The 19,748-nt window shown below is 58.9% G+C and overlaps 1 protein-coding gene across 1 annotated transcript; it reads right to left on the minus strand.

Moving 5' to 3' along the window:
- Nucleotides 1-487: 487 nt before the first annotated feature.
- On the minus strand, nucleotides 488-19,702 carry FAIM2 (Fas apoptotic inhibitory molecule 2; the record flags this gene model as incomplete). The annotated part of the gene is made up of 17 exons (XM_080360546.1): nucleotides 488-637; nucleotides 2,203-2,256; nucleotides 3,485-3,580; nucleotides 3,975-4,062; nucleotides 4,846-4,883; nucleotides 5,360-5,399; nucleotides 5,896-5,946; nucleotides 7,785-7,838; nucleotides 8,526-8,590; nucleotides 8,662-8,765; nucleotides 10,983-11,163; nucleotides 11,592-11,761; nucleotides 16,824-17,068; nucleotides 17,989-18,004; nucleotides 18,113-18,233; nucleotides 18,906-18,965; nucleotides 19,676-19,702. The coding sequence occupies 17 exons, from the start codon at nucleotides 19,700-19,702 to the stop codon at nucleotides 488-490; spliced, it is 1,560 nt and encodes a 519-aa protein (XP_080216672.1).
- Nucleotides 19,703-19,748: the final 46 nt, after the last annotated feature.

Below are 19,748 nucleotides of genomic sequence, written 5' to 3' on the forward strand. Positions count from 1 at the left end.
ACAGTGAGTGCAGGAGAGAAACAGGGAACCACGAGGATTCCCCGAGCCCTTTCCTCTGTCCGGCTGCTTCTCCTGCCGGGATCCCAGCAGAATTCCCTGCTCTCCTCGCCCTAATGTTGTTTTCCCTTTGCAGAGCTGCTCTCAGCACAACACCCCGTGGTGAGCAGGACTCGGACGGGCGGCCCCGACAGGCTCTGGGGAAAAGATCTCGGTCTCAGGCCTCCCGGTCTCTGGTCTGTTTAGTCTCGGCAGGAGTGGAGGGAGCAGAAGAGACACAACACTTAAGCCCTGCTTTGCTTTCTGGGTCACAAAGGCCTAACAGCATATATACAAGCTGCATAAGGAACCCAGGGGCTTTGCTCAGCTGACTGAATGGAGCCTGAAAGGGTGGGGGTTGTTTTGCCTGGTTTTTTTGAACCCTCTTTTCCTCTTCTTTTAAGATTTTAAACACTTGCGTCTTGCCGGCAAAGGTAACGCCGCGCTGCGCTCACTCCTGGCTGGAGCCAAAGAACTGGAGGAAGAAGGAGAAGATGTAGATGATGTCCAGGTAGATGTTGAGGGCCCCGAAGATGTATTCCTCCGGGCTCAGCGAGTACCGGCGATTCCCCATCAGCATCTGCGTGTCAAACGCCAGGAACTGTGCGGAAAGAGGAGGGAGCTCAGGGACAGTCACGCAGGGATTTGGGACAGGGAGGCCAAAAGCGCCCTAATGAGTTCTCCCAGTTGCTTCACTGGACCCAGAACAAAAACACAGCCACTTTTTATGGGCTGTAACTGCAATTTAAAAGCTCCAAATAACACACTGCGTAAGCTGCAACTTTCCCCTTCCTTCATTTCACTCAGTAGTCAAACCCTGAGCCTAACTATTGCTTCATCCATTCCAAATGTGTCCCAGGACCAGCTCTGGATCAATCCTCCCTGTTCCTCCTGAGCTGGCCCTACGATTGCTGTTCCCAGACGTCCCTCAGTTCAGAAGCACCTGCCAAGCACCGGGGTGACCTGGACCCAATGGGACACGGCAGAGGCAGCAGGACCAGAGCAATAAGGAGCAAGAAACCCCAGGTCCTGGGCAGCAGATCCTGTGGCGGAGCTGCCGGACGCCGCGGCGCGGAGCTCGTCAGGGCTGGCGGCATCTTCCCCATCGCTGCCTCCCCGGCCAGAAATCACGGCTCGTCTCCCCAGCCACCCTGCGACTGTCGGGCCGGGCTGACGAGCCTGGCACAATGGACTCCACCAGCTGAGACTCTGACTGAAATTTATGGGGTAACTTGAAGATGTTTAGCCTACTTGTATTTTACAGAGCTGCCTTCCATCGTGAATCACAGGAGAAATATCTGAGCTCACTTTATTATAGCTAATAAATTAAATTGCTCAACTGTTTTGATTCACAACATGCCCAACAGGCACCGCCTTGGCGCCCGGGGCAGCCCTCGGCCTGACCCCCACCTCGAGCACCTTCCAGACACCTCCCACGGCCGCCTGCAGCGGCACCCGGGACCTGCTGGGAGCAGCTCTGCAGGAGGAACCTCTGGAGAGCAGTCGAAGGAAGGAGTCGAGGTTTCCGACGCTCCTGGGAGGAGCTGCCCAGCTCCAGCGCTGCTGCCCACGCTGAACCTCCCGAACGCCCCCGAGCCCCAAACCGTGGCCTCCCGCCCTCTTTCTGCACCTCCACAGGGCGTTCCAAAAACACAGACCCGATTTGAAATCACTATATCTTTGAAACTGGGTCCGTCTTTTGGAAACGCTCTGTATTCTGTTAGTCAAACTCACAGCCAGCCCTCGGCCCATCCCGCACAGCCAGCCCCAGCTTTGCTCATTTCTGCAGCCCCATTTCATTGCCAGGCTCCCCTCGAGCCCCACGTTCCGGCTGTGCCAAAGCTTCATCGCTTTTCCCACTCCGGAGACGCATCGTGCCCCGTCCCTGCGACGCTTTCTGCTGCTCACACCTAGCATTGCTCATGCCGCACAGGTTTGCCAATCGCCCCATGCTCTGCACCAGCGCTGTCACGTACACCAGCACCTTCTCGGGATGAGGCTGAGGTCACCGCAATAATTGCTATTCATGAGGCACTTGAGGACGTGGAGCTCCCTGCAATCCTGCGACTCACTCCTCACCAAGCATCCTTCAAGCATTTACTCCCCGTTTATCTGCTTGTTTTTCCTGCCAGCACGTTCCCAAGCGCCACGACCAGCACCACTTACCATAGTAAAGATAACGGCACCCAGCAGAGCGTAGATCGCGTGGAGCCAGGGGACCTAAGGAGGCAAACGCAGCCGTCAGTGCCTGGGAGAAGCCCGGTTAATTAGGACTTGACACAGAAGAGGGCTGAGCTCTCGTCTGGAGGATGCGGGGCAGGGAAAGTGCTCTAATAACCCGGGAGGGACTTGCACCACTTCCAGCTCCAACACCATTTCAGTTATTGACCTTTTTGTGGCCAAAAATACATGTCACTGTGCCTCAGTTTCCCCTCTCGCTGTGGCCATTGTGTCTAACTGACTCATGCGCTTCTAGATGGGGTCCTTGTGTTTCTGAATAGCCTCCTCAACACAGCTGCCATCTGCCATATCTGAAATGTAGAAATATCTTAGCACTATATCCTGATGGAAATGTGTTTTTAATTAACAAGTGTAACTGGAATGTGTTCGTCTGCTGGAGTCACAGCAGGACGCTCCCGGGAATGGGTGGTCCAGAAGGTGCCCACACGCCCCTGCCTCCCCACAGACAGCTGTTAGGAGCCTGCCCCAAGCCACGCTTATCTTGACAAGCTGCGAGATAAGGCGCAGTTGTCTCACCAGTTTAAGGGAAGCGGCTTGGCGCTGCGAGCGGGTTCACCCTCGCGTCTGCACGGCGAGACAACCAAAAGCCAGGCTCCTGGCTCTGTGTATTTGTCCGTCATCAGACCAAACAGGGCTGGTGCCGGTGGGAGATGCTGCGAGTCCGACCATTAAAGTGGGACTCGGGTCCCCAGAGGAGCCAGGTGAGATGTGAAGGGCTCCAGAGGTGCTTGTTTCTGAGAAATGTGAGCCTTGAGATCTAAACACTGCAGGACGGTGCCTGCAGTTGGTGCGAACACAGCCAGGTCAGGCCGGACACGCACCGCACCTGGTCCAGAGCCCAAGTCCTGCCCTGAACTCAGGGCAAGAAGCCCCGTTCTGTGCCAGGCGGGCCAGCGCTTTAATGGGGTTTTACCGGAGGGGAAACTGAGGCACGAGCGGGTGATGTGACCTGCCGTGGGGTCACAACACAGCTGCAGGAACCGAAGCGAACTTCCTCCAGCCGCAGGCCAGAGCTGTCCCGCAGCCGATATCTGATTGTACAGCGAGCAGGCAACAGCCGCCTGCTCTTGTTCCTGCACATTTTCGGAGAGCGGCAGGGACCCCCCGAGCCAGCCCCGCAGCTCGCCCGCTGGGCGCTGAGCGGCCCCCAGCCCGGGGCCAGGGCGGGCGGCGCTGGGCAGGGAGGAGGGGACGGGTCGTCACTCACGTATTGGTAGGGCAGTATCACGGCCAGGATGATGCCGCCGAAGAAAAGCACCATGAGCATCACGAACAGGACGCCCTGGTAGGAGGTGAAGTCAAACTGCGGAGGTAAAAACCATCACGTTACAAGCGCAGGGGAGGAGGGAGCGAGGGAGCTCAGCCCCTCCAGCAGCACAGGCATCTTGCTGTGCGGCACACCGTATCCCCTTTATTGCCACGGGCAAGAACTTGGTGCCCATCGCATCCCTGATATCCAAAAGCCCATCGTACACGTTTGTGCCAGTGCCCCTCTGTACCCCACAGCCTAATCCCCAAAGACATCCACCTTACCCGCAATGCATCTGCATCTCCCAGCCCCATCTACACCCCCGACATCCCCTCACCGCAGCATGTCCTGTAGCCTTCACTTCACACCCCAGCACCGCTCCGGTTGCTCCTGCATCCAGAGCCCACGTCCTGCCCCGGGAGATGCCCCTTCATGGGCACAAACGCACCTTGCTCTGGAAGCTGAAGATGGTGACAGACAGACACACCAGGGCTGTGATCCCCAGGCACAGAAGGACCGACTTGGTGTTGTAGTAACTGCAACATTGACAGCAAAACCGCTCTGTCAGTGTTTCCCACAGGGATGGGTAAAGGAGGGATTAAGGCAGACAGAAGCTCAGCAGAAGTGTTCAGGGAAAGCGCGAGTCCTGGGGCAAAACCAGCACTGAAACTATCAGTGTCCCCCCTCAATGTAAAAAGAGAAGGAGGGAAAACACGAAACCAATGCCTAGATGGGTTTTCCTCCTGCTTTCAACAGAAGCGGGTGGGCAGGAGGGCACGGCTGCGCTCACGTGAAAATCTGTCTGCCCGTGGACAGATGGAGGAGGGGGAGGATTCAAACTGGAGACAATAAAAATAGAATGACAAACGTCATTGCAGCACGGTGAGAAAGCAGAAATCTGCAGCCGCCGTTACACGATCAATGTGCTCGTAACAGGGAAAACTGCCCGGGTTTGAGCAGGTTATCATCTTGTTGTATGCCTGACTTCTGATTTTGGTTACAGCACCAGGTTCAGCCCTAAGATCAGTCCCCGCTCTGCCCCTCGCTGGGATCTGGGAGTGATATCACTGCTATTTTCCCCGAGCTGCTGAAGCCACAACTTTCTTTGTTCCCCGCTCACATCCATCAACAGCCGCTGACTCATCCGCCTCGTCACCCGCGACCCACGTGAACCGCGAACCGCGGCTGATCCGCGGGCAGATCTCACAGCGACAGCACCGGCACGAGGGAGCGAGCTGGCCACTACAAAAGAACCACGAAACTGCTGGAAAAAACCCCATAGGACCAGAAAACCTCCAGAGACCGTGTGCTCAACCTACCTGGAGAGCATCCCCGTGAGATAAGCCATGGAGAGCGTCTGCGGGGAAACAGAACCGCGTTACTCCTGCATTCGTGTCCCAGGCAGAGACACACAACAGACACAACATTTCCATTGCACAGGATGATAAGGGCAGAGAAGCCTCCTAGGTGGATGCTCAAGAGCAGCGATTTTCACATAGTTTCTAATCCTGTGGTGATTAATGTGCCCAGGGCAGGTGAAAGGGAGGGCAGGCCACCCCCAGAGCCGCCCCACCTCCCATCCCTCTGCCCCCGCTCCAGCACCGGCCTCTGCGGGCATTTCTCTTGTTGTCTGAAACAGAGGTTCCCTTCTTTCCTGCCTGTCACCCTCTGGTTCGGTTACAGCTCCTCGGCCCCAGCACAGGGCAATTAGAGGGTGAAATTCCAGCGTTCTGCAGGAACCCAGACCAGCCGTCTCTCCTGCTCGGAGCTGGCCCCAGACCCACCCTGGCGGCTGCAGGGGCAGGGCAGATGCTGTCCAGATGTGCTACTCACAAAGATGCTCAGCAGGATCAGATTCCATGGGAAATACCTCCTGCAGGGAAGAGAGAGGGGCTGGTCAGCCCTGCGGTGCGGAGGGAGGCCGCGGGTTGCATAATTATGCCACACAATTAATGGCCTGTGCAGCAAACGACAGGGCTGGTGCAGGGGGACAGTCCCCCTGTCGGGAACGAGGGAGCGTTTGGGGTGCTCCCGGACCAATATCCCCGTGATACTGCAGCAAAGCGGCCGCGGGACCCTGCTCTGTGGGAGCAAGGACAGCCGTCCTCTGCAGTATTGGTAGTGAGAGTTCGGAGCTACACAGCCGTGCAATTTTTGCTTCAACACAGCTTTCCCATTGCCATTTGACTTCAGCTTTTAATGCTGTGCTGTAGCAACCCACAACCGCAAATGCAGCTGCCACCTCGGTCCCCGTGTCAGCACGACCCCATCCCACCTCTGCAACACTGGTCATGCTTGAAATGAGAGGAAAAACACTCATCCTTCATTTCAAGGGGCCGTTTCACATCCAAAAAAGGAAACTATTTTACCTGGGTCCGGAGCAGCAAGCCAGAATCAAGTAGGTCACAAAGAAAACAGCGCTGCAAAGAACAGAGAAAGAGCCGCTGAGGGGGGAAAGCCAAGCGCTGCGCGTGGAGCCTGCAGCTGGTGCTGGGGACGCTCTGCGGCTCCAACGGCAGCACCTGCCCGGAGCTGGGGCAGCCGCCGCTGGCCCAAATGGTTTTCTGCCCACAGCTGCCCACAGCGCTCGTGGCAGCGCGAGGTGGGACAGCACAGCCTCCCTAGAGGAGCCTCGGGATGCTTCTAGAGCAGAGCAAGGGCAGCGTTGGGGTCTGGGAGGGATGGAGCACGTGGGCAGGTGTGTTGTGGACACCTCGTTGGGGCATTAATTGATCACACGGAGGCAGCCGGCCCTTGCCCCTCGTTTCCAGGCACTCGGTGGTATCGAGGCATCCAGCTGGGGTGAACCGAGATTCCCAAAGTGACTTGCCTAGGGCCAACGGGAAGGTCGGTGTTGGAGAAGGGAGCTGGTCCCATGTTACAGCACCAGCAGAAGGATCCGCTGAGGCCAGCGGAGCTCGCAGCCCCAAGCCTCACGTGCTGTTGCACAAGCCATCCCGGGTCACAGGAGAATTCTTTATCTCACGTGACTTGACCCTTCAGCAGAGTGAAACACAACTGCGGAGCTGCGGGCCGGCGTCTCCCGCTCCGCCGCCAGCCCGGCTGTTTGTCCGCAGCGCTCTGGGTCCGGCACCGCGGGAACCTGCTCCCCCGCTCTCCGCAGCGCCCGAGGGCGCGCGGCTCCCGAGCACCCGATGGCCGCGCGATAGCCGCCACCTCGGCTCCGCAAACCGGCGTGACGGCAAAACCCACGGGCCATGAGAAATGCGCCAGAGATAAACCCCAGCGCTGCTCTCCCGCGGGGAAGCAGGAAAGCTGCTGCGGACACGGCTGAACGCACGGGCAGAAAGCACGCGGGGGCAGGACCCGGCGCTGCTGTCCATCCCCTGCAGCACTTCTGCTCTGGCTTCATCCCCTCCGAGCCATCGCCCAGCAGCAGGAGAACACCCCGGGGCACCCACTTCGGTTTTACAGAGAGAATTGGGGTCTCTGCTTCTGAAAGAGACCCAGACCAGGTCAGGACAAGCGACTGGAGGCACGGGGCCGGAGGGGAGCGCTGGCTCACTGCCAGCTGAAGGGACAGATGACATGTGAGTCCCCAAGCACAGAGCCTGACCCCAGTTCGCTCCTACTGAAAAATAGAAGTGCGAACTGCCCATTAAGCTGCAGAAGACGAACCCAGAGGTCAAAGCACAGACCTGAGCAGAGCTTGGTTTGTCTCCCTGCACAGCAACGCTGCTGCTCCAACCTACAGCTGCCCAAGAAACTGCACATTATTTTCCGTTAAGGTCAAAGAGGCGCTGGTGCCGGTTCCCTCCGACTGCTGCTATTTTGGGGCTTTTCTTCTGAGTTATATAAGCTGCTGTTTCATCTCCCAGCTCAGACACACTTGGTGATTTGGGTGTGAGCTCATTACCGCCAGGTTCACAGCACAGGTTCACCGACAATTGCATCGCGCACCCTGTTTGCTTAATTAGCGGCACTAACATCAGCGGCATCCGGAAAACCAGCACGACCGCAAGTACCCTGGTGCATGGAAGCGCAGCCGGTTCGCAGAGCAGCAAGCCCTCTTTTGGGAAGTGTTTGTGGAGATCTAGCCTATGTCTCTAACTCATTCGGGTGACATTTTTCCTCTTCTCACCTCAGAGTTGTCCATGAATTTCCCCAGCTCCCCCCTGCAAGCAGTTCAGTGCAATTCCTCACATGCAAGATACAGGGTGTTGGGAAAGTGTCTCCACAGCCACATCCAGAGCTGTTTGGAGCACGCGTGGCCACAGGAGAACACAGAAATACTCACTAGGACGCCCAATACCAGGCGGCGTGCGTCTGGATGTAGCCCTTGACCGGCTCGCTGCAACACAGAGGAAAAGGATGCTGAGCAGAAAGCGTAAAAACGCCCATCACTTCACAGGTTGCTGCTGAATGAACCCTGGGGACACACACGGGTGACGCAGCACGGGGTATGTGAGAAACACCCGCAGACTGACCAGCTGGAAAGAGATTCGAGCTGTCAAGTCGGGCAGACGGCCCGTGTTATTGACCACCCCGTGGCGCGCTCGGTGCGGCCGCTGCCGGCTCCGAGGGGAGGCTGAAGAGCCCAGACCCCCGGCCAACAGAGATTCGTTATTCGTTATTTATCCTGGAGGCAGCGCGAGCTGCTCAAGCCCGACACGCGTGGCTGCCCAAGGAGGTGTCTGGTTCTGCCGGGTCCCCCCTCCCCGCTGGGCTGGGGTCTGGTGGCCCCAAGAGCTCCCGGAGGAAGATGCAGCAGTAAACACCCCAGGGTGAGCAGCCCCAGGCGCATGGCTGGGACGGCACCCAAAAGGGACGAGGCACCATCCAGGGGGCACACGGGAACGGTGGCAGAGGCACCGAGACCCCTCAGGGTTGTCTCAGGTCTGTTTTTCTGTTGGAGCACACGGGGGAAAACAAAATAATTCAGGTGTCTACATAACAGACAAGACCCCGAGCAGCAGGTAACGCGGCAGCAGGTCACGCACGGGACTCTGCGAGCGCTCCTGCTGCACCAGAGACCTACCAGAAGGTGAAGAAAGCCACAATCACGACAGTGACCAGGAGCTGGACCATCAGGATGGCATAAACCTGCAACGAGAGGCAGCCCGTGGGCGACCCGCAGCCCCCGCGCGTGCCCGGCGCAGGCGCCCGGCCCTCACCTTCCGGATGAACACCCTGCGCACGTTCCTGTCGTCCCAGCTGAAGGTCGTGAGCATCTCCGTGTCCCCCGGGTACCCGCCGCTGCCGTAGCTGGGGCTGCTGCCTGCAGCGGGAGAACAGGTCAGCCCCACGTGCCCTCCCCACAGCTCCAGCGGCCAGATCTCGAGGTCTGGCCCACAAACCAAGGTTGGCTGGGACGCACTCCGCTCCCTTCCCACTCCTGCACCTTGTCAGGAGCATCTCCAGGAAGAGACGGGGGAACCGCTTCTGCAAACTCCAGCACAAGTACACCAGGGTTACTTCCTGTGGCAGCTTTAACAGCACCTAGAGGGCTTGTATCGCATCCTTGCTCAGCTTTCACTGAATATTAAAGCATCCCCAGAGGAGCTGAGGGTCAGCAGTGAGTCTGAACAGGGGAAAGGACCATTCAGAGCGCTGGGGACGCTGCAGGGCAGGAGCAGAAACCCAAAGCAGCAGCTTCTCCCTCAATGAGCTGCACAAATTAGATGGAAGAATCAACCTTCTCTATCTCCTGAACCTCACGCTCAAGGAAAGAAATAAAACAAACACTGAAAGCTCAGCAGGCTTAGTGCTTGTCTTGCAGATATCCCCGTCTGTGTTACTAACGGTCTCCCCACCCAGGTCTCCTATAGAACGAAGGCTTATGCGATTACAGCAGCTCCGCGTTCGTGCCCCTGCCTGTTTGACAGGTGACTTCCCTCCTTCCCAAGGCTTTTCACCCGGGGTCCCCAGATCCTTCAGGCAGATAGGAGAAGGACCCTCTAGACTTGGCTGCAGCCCCCCAGAGAGCCAAACCCAACGCCCTGGTCCCAGATTTCCGCTGTTCAAAGGCTGCTTGGTCTTATGACAGAGGCCTCATGCTAAAGCTACCCCGGCAGGGAATAAATCCCTTGTTCTTCTTGTGCCAGATAAATCTCTCCTGCCTTCTTCTACGCCCCGGTGGAGACGAAACTCGCGCAGAGCATCCTCCCTGCGCGGCTGTCATCACCAGGCAGGGCCGGGAGCACCCCAGGCCCTTGTCCCCGGGACACTTTGGTGCCTCCTGTGTCAAAGCAATCAAAGCATCTCAACGCCAGATTAGGCACCTAAACAGCTGCGAGGAAGGGAAGGGGTTCACTCCTCCCCAGCACCCATCACCTCCCACCCAAGCCAGCGTGTCCCGGCTTGCAGCGCGGCCAGGGCAGAGCAGGGGACAAGGACACGAAATCAGAGGAAAGCACCAGCGGCGCTCAGGACGCGGGACACAGCTGCAGTGAGGAAATCCTGCCAGGCACGGCAGGGAGGGGACAAGAGGTGACACGGCATCTAAATGAGTCCTCTGGGGTACCCAAAAGAGCAGCGCCCTGGCCCGTGTGGGCTTTGCCCATCCTAATTCATCGTGACAGCAGAAAGAGCTGGATGATTGTTGTAACAAGCTGGGAGGTTATTTACCCCCTTTGCTTCTGACCCCCGAAGGGAGACAAGAATGGGCAAAGCCTGTGAAAGCACCCGAGCGTGCAGGCGCACACACCTCGGAGGGTTTAGCTGGTTCTTTCCCACTCCCTCAGCATCCCCATCCTGCCGCTGACGGCCCCGCTGGGCGGAACGGGCCGGGAGCAGAGCCCAGCAGGGCTGGGCAGGCAGGGAGGACACGTTAGACCCAGTCCCCGCAGCTCGAGCCGGGCGCTGGAGCAGCGGTTCCCCCAGCGCACACCCCGTGTCCCCTCGGCCGCGGCTGCGCAGCCGCCCCCGCGTCCCGCACAGCCCGGCCTTTGTCCGCTTGCCACAACCAAGCAGAAGCTGCAGGCGGCACCCGGGGAAGAAAAGCTGTTTGTTTGCTGAGAAACCAGCCACATCAAGCAATGCTGGAACAATTCGGCCTCAGAGCCCAGCAGGGTTTTAACCTCCACTGGCCCCGCACGCCGGCTCGGGGCAGCCGGACGGGGCTGGTGCCGCGACACCGATTTCGCCAGCTCAGCAGCTGCTGTAAAAGCCGGGGCTGTGCCCACAGGGCTGGAGCATCGCACCAGGGAGCTGACATTGCCCGGTGCGGCAAACTGGGAGAGGGGATTTTTCCCATCCCGGTGCTGGGAAGCAGAGCAGAGGCCACACTGCGCTGCAGTCCCACCTCTGGAAGGCAGCGCGGTGTAGGGTTGGGTCAAATGGCTTTGACATATGGGTTTAGATGTATACGCCTTATAGCTCCAGCTCTAGAGCGAGCTCTGCCGTGGGCCAAACCGGGCACCGCGTCCCTGGTTCCCACCCTCTCTACAAGTCCCGGGGACGCTCTGCACCCTGGGACGGCCCCAACAGGACTTACTGGGGTCAACGTAAGCCCAGCTGGGGTGGAGCGGGACCGACGGGGGAGCAGGGAAAGCACCAGCCTTCATCCCTTCTCCTGCGGTCGCCTCCTCATAGGTCGGGGGAGCCGGTGGAGCCGCCGCATTGTCCTTCTTCTCCCCCTGCCCCTCGGCGCTGGGGGGTTTGCTGTTCACGGAAAGCTGCGCAGAGCGGTGGGAAGGGAGAGGTTAGACTGGAAAAACAGCAGAGACTGCCCAGCAGTGGGAACCCAATGGGGCAGAGGTCTGGGGGTCCCTCTGCTGGGTCCCAGGGACTGGGGGACGCCCCGCGACTCCCGCGGGCTGGCAACACTGGGAAACACCCACATAACTCTCTGCTTTCCAGCCTTCTCCTTCCTAAATCTCCCCTTAGAAAAGAGCTTTCAGTTACTGGGCAGAAAACGCTGAAGAACTTCCTTCCCACTTACACCCACATTTTGGGGAGTTTCTCCCAAGCCCCAGGAGGGGCTCTGGTTTGGCCCTCCAGTGTTCTCCTTGAGCTCGGTCCTCTGCCCTCCGGAGGCTCAGCCTCGGTGCTTTCTGCCATTTGAAGACGCACTTAAGGGACTGGGGATCTCATGTCTTCCGACCATGAAATCCCAGCACGGAGGCAGCCTCAGGCCACCCGAGAACCTGCTTCTCCTTGGGAACACGATCCCTTTGACCTTCTGGATCCCGGTGAGCCCCGGCTCAGTTCTGAGCCTTTGCTGCCGGGGGCTCAGCAGCGGGGGCAGCGTCCCCGAGGGCCACGGGGACGGGGCTGCAACCGCAAGAGTCCAGAGCGGAGCAGACGGCGGAAGCAGCGCTGCAGCGGGCAGCACGGCCCCCGTAAGGAGGTCTTATCAATAAATTAGAGGTGTAACACGCCCTTGAAACTAAAGCCAGGGGACCAGGCTGGAGTGTCCCCACGGGCAGACCCGGCTGCATTGGGACAACCGTGCCAGCTGCTCCGCCAGCCCACAGGGCCCGTCCTCCCCGTGCCCCTTACAGCACCTTGGGGGGCCAACATCACACAGGACCCCAGAGATACTCGGGGCCGCAGGAGGGAGGTGCTGCCCGCACCAGGCAGGCTCCGGCACCGTTGTCATGGCGATGCTGCACCGTGCTGGCAGAGGATGCAGGCACCCCCGGTCCCTGCTTTCTGAGCATCGGAGAACCCCCAAAACCCCTGGCCAGGCAGGGGGTGCCCAGGGCTGGCTGCTGGGGGCCCGGATGGGAAAGCACGAGCCCCCTGTTGTGCTCCCTGCACCCCGGGGGGTGGAGGAGACAGCCCCAGGTCCAGCAGTGGGGTTGAGCCGCATATCCAGCTCCAGGACAAAATCCCCCAACCCCACAACTCTCCATCCTCTTCCTCTGCCAAAAACACCCCCAGGGGTCAACACGCCACCTCCCCCCTCCATGGCCATTGTTTTATTCCTTAACCCCCTCCCTTCAACCCACTTCCCCCCCTAAACATGCAGCAATTACGCAAGCGGGACAGCTGCTCATCCCTCCTACCTTGCCCTGGGTCATGGCTCCTCACTCGCGATGCTGCCGGAGCCCTGAGGGCCGAGCCCGAGCCCCTCGCCGGTCCCTGGGGTCCCCCTGTCCCGCGATGTCTCAGGGCTGGACGCAGCCTGCGCTGGTGCCTTCACCTTCTAGCAACATCCACGGCGCCGGAGCGAGGACTGTACCATTCCCAGGCTGCGGCACAGGGGGACGCCGGGAAAGAAAGAGCTAAAGCGGAGGCGAACAGCCGCCAGCAGCGATGGGGAGGATGCACAGACACGGCGATGGGGAGGACACACTGACACGGCGATGGGGAGCAGGGTCGTGCGCCACGGTGTGGGATGCAGCCGCCCCAGAGATGCTGAACACGGGGCTGAGGCTGCACCAGGGAGGGAGATGTGGAGGATGCTCTGCTGCAGCATCTCTGGTGCTGCACGTCAGAGCTTCCCCGGGCCCTGGGGGCGTCCTGGGGGCTCAGCGGGCAGAGGGAACGGTCTGAGCCCTGAGAGCCGGGGGGTGTCACCCCCAGCCCCGGCTCCCTCCCCGGCCCTTTGCAGAGGGAGGAGAAGCTCTCGTCCTGTGCGCGGTGCGGCCGCAGCGCGGGGGCACAGGGGGGGGTTCGGGGTGTCCCGGGGCAGCCAGCAGCCCACATCGCTGGAGCAATATGCTTCATTCAAGCAATGGGATTTAATTCAAGGGAGGAAATGGGGACTCCAGCTCCCAGCCGAGAGCACATCCGAGGGAAGGGGCACAAAGTGAGGAGGTTCTGCCCCCAAGACAAGGTCCAGAGGCACTTTACAGGGCACTTGGAGAAATCTCATCTTACAGCACAGGCAGCAGGAGCAGGGATGAGAAAAAGTCCCTTTACATAGTGAAATGCTTCACGTGGGCAGAAAATTCCCCCAAAGCAGAGGCAGGCGGCGCAGATGCCGCACACGCTCTGCCCTGGCACCCGGAGGCGGGCTCACGCTGCACCGGGGACGGAGCGGAGCGGCCGGTGCTGCCCCCTCTGCACCGCGCACAACCGGGGCGGCGCTGGGGCCACACTCGGGCTGGGACCTGCGTCCCTGCGCCCGGCTCTCCACGTCCTCCCCGGCCCCTCCACTCGTCTCTTGTTGTGCCATAAGCAGGTGTCAAATTAGTTTGCCAAGTCTATAATACAGGTGTGAAAAATAAATCAGCTTATCTGTTTACTCTGCCATGAAAAACAACCAAAGATCCTGCCCCGTTTGAGCCACAGAGGGCGAAGAGCAGGCCGGCTGCACGGAAAGAGGCTGAAGAGACCGTCCCTGTCCACAGGGGCAGCGGAGGGGTTAAAAGGAAAGCGTGAGCTGGAAATGGAGGAATGCAGCCAGGCAGCGCAGGGCTGGCAGCCGGACAGACCGAGCCCGGCTATTCAATCAGAAAGAGAGTCAATTACCATGAGGGCTGCAAGAACTTGTCAGGATTATTCAGAATCAATTAAGTGCCTGTTAACCACAAGCTCCTCAAGGGCTCTGGGTTACTGGAGGCTCGGCAGAGGCTCAAACGGGGCAGGTCCCGCGAGGGAGGCTCAGCCCGGCGTGGGGCTGCGGCTGCTGCGGCCCCGCACCATGAAACCACGACCCCGAGTGCGGGATGAGCCCGGGGCTCAGGGACGGGAACCGCGGGTGACGCGTGACGTGGTGGGAGAGGAGACGCCGCTCTCACCCCAAAGCCGTCCCCGCTGCGGTCCCAATGGGACGATGCAGGACCCCACGTGCTCCGTCCTGGGCCGAAGATGCTTCGCAGAGCTCAAATGCTGGCTCTGGGCAAGAAAAACCCTCCGCCAAGAGAAGCGGATGGCACTGCCTGCCGCAGCAGCCTCCCGCTGAATGAGGCAGCGGGGCAGAGACGCCAGCCCTGCAGCCCCCGCGTGAGGGCTGTGCCCGTCCCTCGAGCTCCCGGGAGCGCCTCAGCCTTCCCAAAACAGACCCAGCAGCAACGGGCAACGCTCTCGGGGGCTCTGAGAACCCATCGCGCCGCTTCCCAACCTGGAAACGGAGCTGGGGGAGCCCGAGTCCAGAAGACAAGGGGGATTCTGCCCCCTGATAGCAGCAATGAGCGCCAGGTAACGGCAGTGAAAAGCAAAACCCTGCAGCCCTCGCGGGCCCGTCCTGCGCCAAGCTGGCTCCTCGCTCCAGGCTGAGCCGGGAGCTCCTCAGTGTGCCCGAGTCCTGCCAGTTAAACACATCTTGGGTTTGCCCAGTTGCGCAGACACACGAGGAGGAGAAGGACACACCAGGGCCGCACGCCGGGCTGGCGCGTTCGCACACAGCACCGTCCCAGCGCCCAGCGCCCGTCCCGCACCGGCCACGTGAGGCCCCCGCACACACAGACCTGGGCTTCCCAGAAAAGCACAAACGAACCAGAAACCGCTGTCACGGCCGCGCCCTGCAAATCCACGGCGGATTTCACGGGATTAAAGCAACTCTGCTAACACTCAATCACATCAAAAACAAGGTACAGAAAACCTGATGGGATAATTAAGGGATCTGCTGCATCAGTGTACACGACGGCACACCCAGGAGCTCCTGTAAATACATTTCCCCTCCCCAGGAGGGAAAAGGCCCCATTGGCAGCGAAGGCTCCGCCATGGACTTAAAAAAAAGCCATTAAAGCCAAACCAAACCAGAAAAACCCCAGAGTTTTACCCCAGGCTTTCAGGCTGCTGAATTACCCACGGATTATTGACGCTAAGCCCCACCGCCGGGCCTGCGCCCTGGATCGGAGATTAATGGGCGAGCTGTGAGCAGCACGATAGATGAAATAATAAAAACGCCTGTATTTGAGCTCCAACCTCGACAGGCAAAGCTGGGACCTGAGCTAAGGAAAACCCAACCCCCGTTACACCGTCAGTGCTGCAAGCGGGGCCAGCGACAGCTGTGGCCGCTCGCAGCTGTTTGCACACACGGTGCTGGGATCCGGGTATTTCCAGAAAGTTCCCTGTTGTTTAAATGCCTCCAGGGCCACGATGTGCGATTCCGGGGAACAGATCCCAGTGGGGAGCTCGAAAAACAAACGGAAGCAAGACCTGCGATACCCACGAAGCGCGTCAGCGGGAGCAGCAGCACGCGTGCATGCGCCGCCCAAACAAGCAGGTAAATATAGAGACGAGGCACTCCCGGGATTAAATTGTTCAGCTGCTCCGGAGCGCATTTCACTCATCGCCGCCAGAAGAACGTGTTCCCAGCACGGCCGTGTGCGTTCGGTGCTGTTAAACGAAAGGAATTGCTCAAGTATGCAAACTTGCCTCACCGGGAGTGGGGGAACAGAACAGGTTTGGGTGACACTTGGAGTGACACCTTCACACTACTGTGCAGTTTCTTTTTTCAACGATCGTGAAGAACATTTATATAATACAAGCCAGGGACATGCACATGGGTTTTCAAGCTCCCACGAGCCCCGCGGCCCTGAGGTGACGCAGCGGCCGGACTCGCAGCACCCGGCCAAGGGGAAAACCTTCCCTTCGTTTCAAAGCCCACGTTCCCAGCACTGAAAATGGCTTCAAAATCCAAGTTGTTGGTGCTGTGCTGGGACAACCCTCTGTCTTGGCCATGGAAGCTCAAAGTTAGAAGTGGGGGTGTTCTCTGATTCCAGTTACCATTCTCAGAACCAGACCACCTTTTGTTGGAGGGGTTCTTTGCAATAGCCCACGTTCACGTTCCCGCGGCTCCCGGGAAGGTGCCGGCATAAGAACCTCCTCTCCAAGGCAACATTGCCAAGCGCAGCCCCGCTGCCCCCAGCACACATCCGAGATGGCAGCCAAAACCTCGTGGGGCACAGGCGAGCGGCACCGATCGGCACCGCGGCCCCATGGGGAGACACGCAGTGTCAGGACAGCGCTGCCCTGATCGGCACCGCGGCCCCATGGGGAGACACGCGGTGTCGGCACAGTGCTGTCCCGATCGGCACCGCGGCCCCATGGGGAGACACGCGGTGTCGGCACAGTGCTGTCCCGATCGGCACCGCGGCCCCATGGGAGATACGCGGTGTCGGCACAGTGCTGTCCCGATCGGCACCGCGGCCCCATGGGAGATACGCGGTGTCAGGACAGCGCTGCCCTGATCGGCACCGCGGCCCCATGGGCAGATACGCGGTGTCAGGACAGCACTGCCCCGATCAGCATCGCAGCCCCATGGGGAGATAGGCGGTGTCGGGACAGTGCTGTCCCGATAGGCACCGTGGCCCCATGGGGAGATATACGGTGTTGGCACAGCGCTGTCCCAATTGGCACCGCGGTCCCATGGGGAGATATACGGTGTTGGCACAGCGCTGTCCCAATCGGCACCGCGGCCCCATGGGGAGATACCTACTGAGCGTTGCTGCAGAAGCAGAAACTCCAGTTTCTCTGTAGTTCTGGACACCCCGGGTCTCCTTCACTTGGTAGCAAAAGGAAAACTCTGTTTTCCTGCAGGTCACAGCCCGGGGCTGCAGAGATCGGGTCACGCTGCGGGAACGGTCGTGGTCTTCGCAGCCTGACCCTGGTGTGACCATCGCCTGCTGCACCGGGGCCGCGGTGGTGCTGCCGACCTCATCTGAGACCCAGGGCAAACTCGACCTGCAAGTCATGGAGATGAGATGAGATAACAAAACAAAACGAAGCCTCTGCGAGCACCAGGCCCCATTCCCAGCCCGCGCTTAAGCTCAATTCATTGAAGTCAGTGAAGGAAATCAGGGCTGCGTTAATCCTTCTGCTTCAATTAAAACAAGAACAATAAACACTGCGAGAGCCAGCCCAAGTTCTGCATGAATAGGGATTTAGGATTTGGCCTGAAATGCCGGAAAAGCTGTTGATTTTCTCCATTTTGCTGCCCTGGTGAGTGTCCTTTTGATGGGGTGTGACAGCGGGAGAACACGGTGCCTGCTGGTGCTCATCGCTTTGGGAATCCAGACGTCACCTGCTGCTCCGTCCCCTCTGCAAACAGCAGCGGGAGGGGGCACTTCCCGGGTACATTTACAAACTGCAGTCAAAAACACGCACCAGCACATCCATTTGTCCGGCCAGCAAGCAGAAAACCTGGCCGAGAAACATTAGCATAATACTAGAATTAGGATGTTTATTATTATTATTCTTTGGCTTCTTTTAAAGGATTGCCCAGGGAGCTCTTAGGGGTGGCATTTCCAGGTTTGACGGCTCCTCTTTTAGAAAGAAAAGGTGTATTTCATTGAACAGCCGAACCAATAACAGCTGGACTTGCACAAAGTTTTGTCCCAGACTTGTTCTGCTGCGGTTTCTCTGTGTGTAACGCAAAGGGCATTGGTGCCGCGTGGAGCGGGGCACACGCTGAGCTTTGGGGTACCGGAGGGGACGGGGGAGCCGTCTGCAGGCACCGTCTGCTCACCAAACCCAGCGGAGCGCCGCGGCGCCGGAGCACACGCACCTCCCGCGGCCCAGCACCAAACCTCGTGGTGTTTATGCAATCAAGCTTTTCTTCTCCGCGGCTCGCAGGTATTTCAGATGGAATGGAGATACCTTACCTACGCTCACACTTTCCTGAAAGCCAGAGAAGCAAAGATATCTGAGCCATCTAAGTCACTCGAGAAGCGAGTTGTTGTGCAAGCACAGGCCCCCTCACTCGCAAAACCTTCAAAACCGCGTTACCGGGCCATTTTCCGCCATCGGGAGGAAACGCGGGGTATCGACCCTCCGCAGGTGCCAACACACTCAACGAGTGTTTGCACGCGATCCCGGGGGGGCTGATAACGCCGCCACGCTCCAGGGGCTGCGATTAGAAGGTGAAACGCGGCAGTTTGCCGGCTCGGTTGGCTTTGCCGCGGGTCTGCGATGCTCTTCGCTGCTCCCGGAGCCGCGGCACACGTGGTGCAAGATAAAACCACATTGCCATCAACACCAAACCTTCCGCCGCGGTCCGTGGCAGGAACCGAGCACAAACATCCCGAAACGCGGCGTAAACGGGAGCTGCAATGATCTTGGGTAGCGCTGGATGAAACTGGGGACCACGAGTCTGTGTTTGATTTTTCATTTGCTCAGAGCTAATCCTGCCTGCTTCTCTTTCCTTTTTAATTAGGCTTCGTTAAGCACTGATCCATCACAACTCGCTTGCCACGAATAACTAATAATCAAACAGGGTATCAGCTCCAGTTAATTGCCTGTATTAGTTCCCTGTCATTCCCTGCTCTAATGACAGCCTGTGTTCGCAATCAGCCCCTGGCATAACGAGCTCTGGACGGACGCTGAGCTCACCGGTCTGCGGGCAGGAGCCTACGGACGGGACGTGGCCGTGTTTCCACGGCTCATCAGCACCCTGATACACTCAACCTCGCCGCTTGTCCTATGAGATCGGCTTCACCGCTCCTCGGTGCTTACAGCAGCTGCAGAGTCGCTAACGAGGGGGAAATCAAATGAGTGACATTTGTGCAGCAAACCCACCAACCCAATGACACGGCAGCAAAAGGCCCATGGCCGTCACCAGGAACGGCAAATGTGCATGAAACTGTGGAAGAAAAGGGGAAATGGAGCTGTTGGGCAATGAGTGGGTGGTTTGGTGTGAAGAACGATCCTCCAAAGGAGAAAATATCAGTCCTCTTTTGGGGATTAACACCGAGAAGCAAAAAGACATTCCTGAAGAGCCGTGTTGGCCAAAACCCCCGTAACTGAAGGGCAGCCGGGGCTCCCGCTGCACGTGTCATGTTTTCCCACTAGAATTTCTTTCCTGACGGACATTTCTTGGGCCTGGTTCCCATTTTTCCAGGCAGGAAATCGGTGCCCAGGCTCTAAAACTCTGGTGCTCTGAGTTGTATTACAGTCACTCGGAGTTTTGTGCCTCTGAGAGACTCTTCCGCACCCAGTTTTGGTTGTTTCATCCCAACCCATGCCCTGCTCTTCAACACAAGCCAACCCCAGCTCCAGCTCCACAGAGCCCCTTCGCTTCCTCGCCCCCGTGCTGCGGGTCGTAAAGCTCGGAGAAGAGGAGCAACGGGCAGCTCTGGGGACGCGGCCCCGGCCGGAACGCCTGGGAGAGCAGGAACATGATTTCCTGATTTCATGGCATTGCTGGAGGCTGATTTACGGCCTCCCAAGGGTGGCGAACGCTGCGTTCCCCAGCGCTCACAGAGAGAGGGGCAGGGTCTGATGTTCCCTCGGCTGGAACACAGTGGGGAAAGGGAAAGAAAAGCATCAGGTTTCGTAGGACCACGATCCCACCTCCTTCACCGCGTGGCACTTGGGCATCCCGCACCCGCATATATACCTGCTGTCCCCGTCATCCTCCGTGGAC

The sequence above is a fragment of the Nesoenas mayeri genome, assembly GCF_963082525.1.
Source record: "Nesoenas mayeri genome assembly, chromosome: 28".
NCBI lineage: Eukaryota > Metazoa > Chordata > Aves > Columbiformes > Columbidae > Nesoenas > Nesoenas mayeri.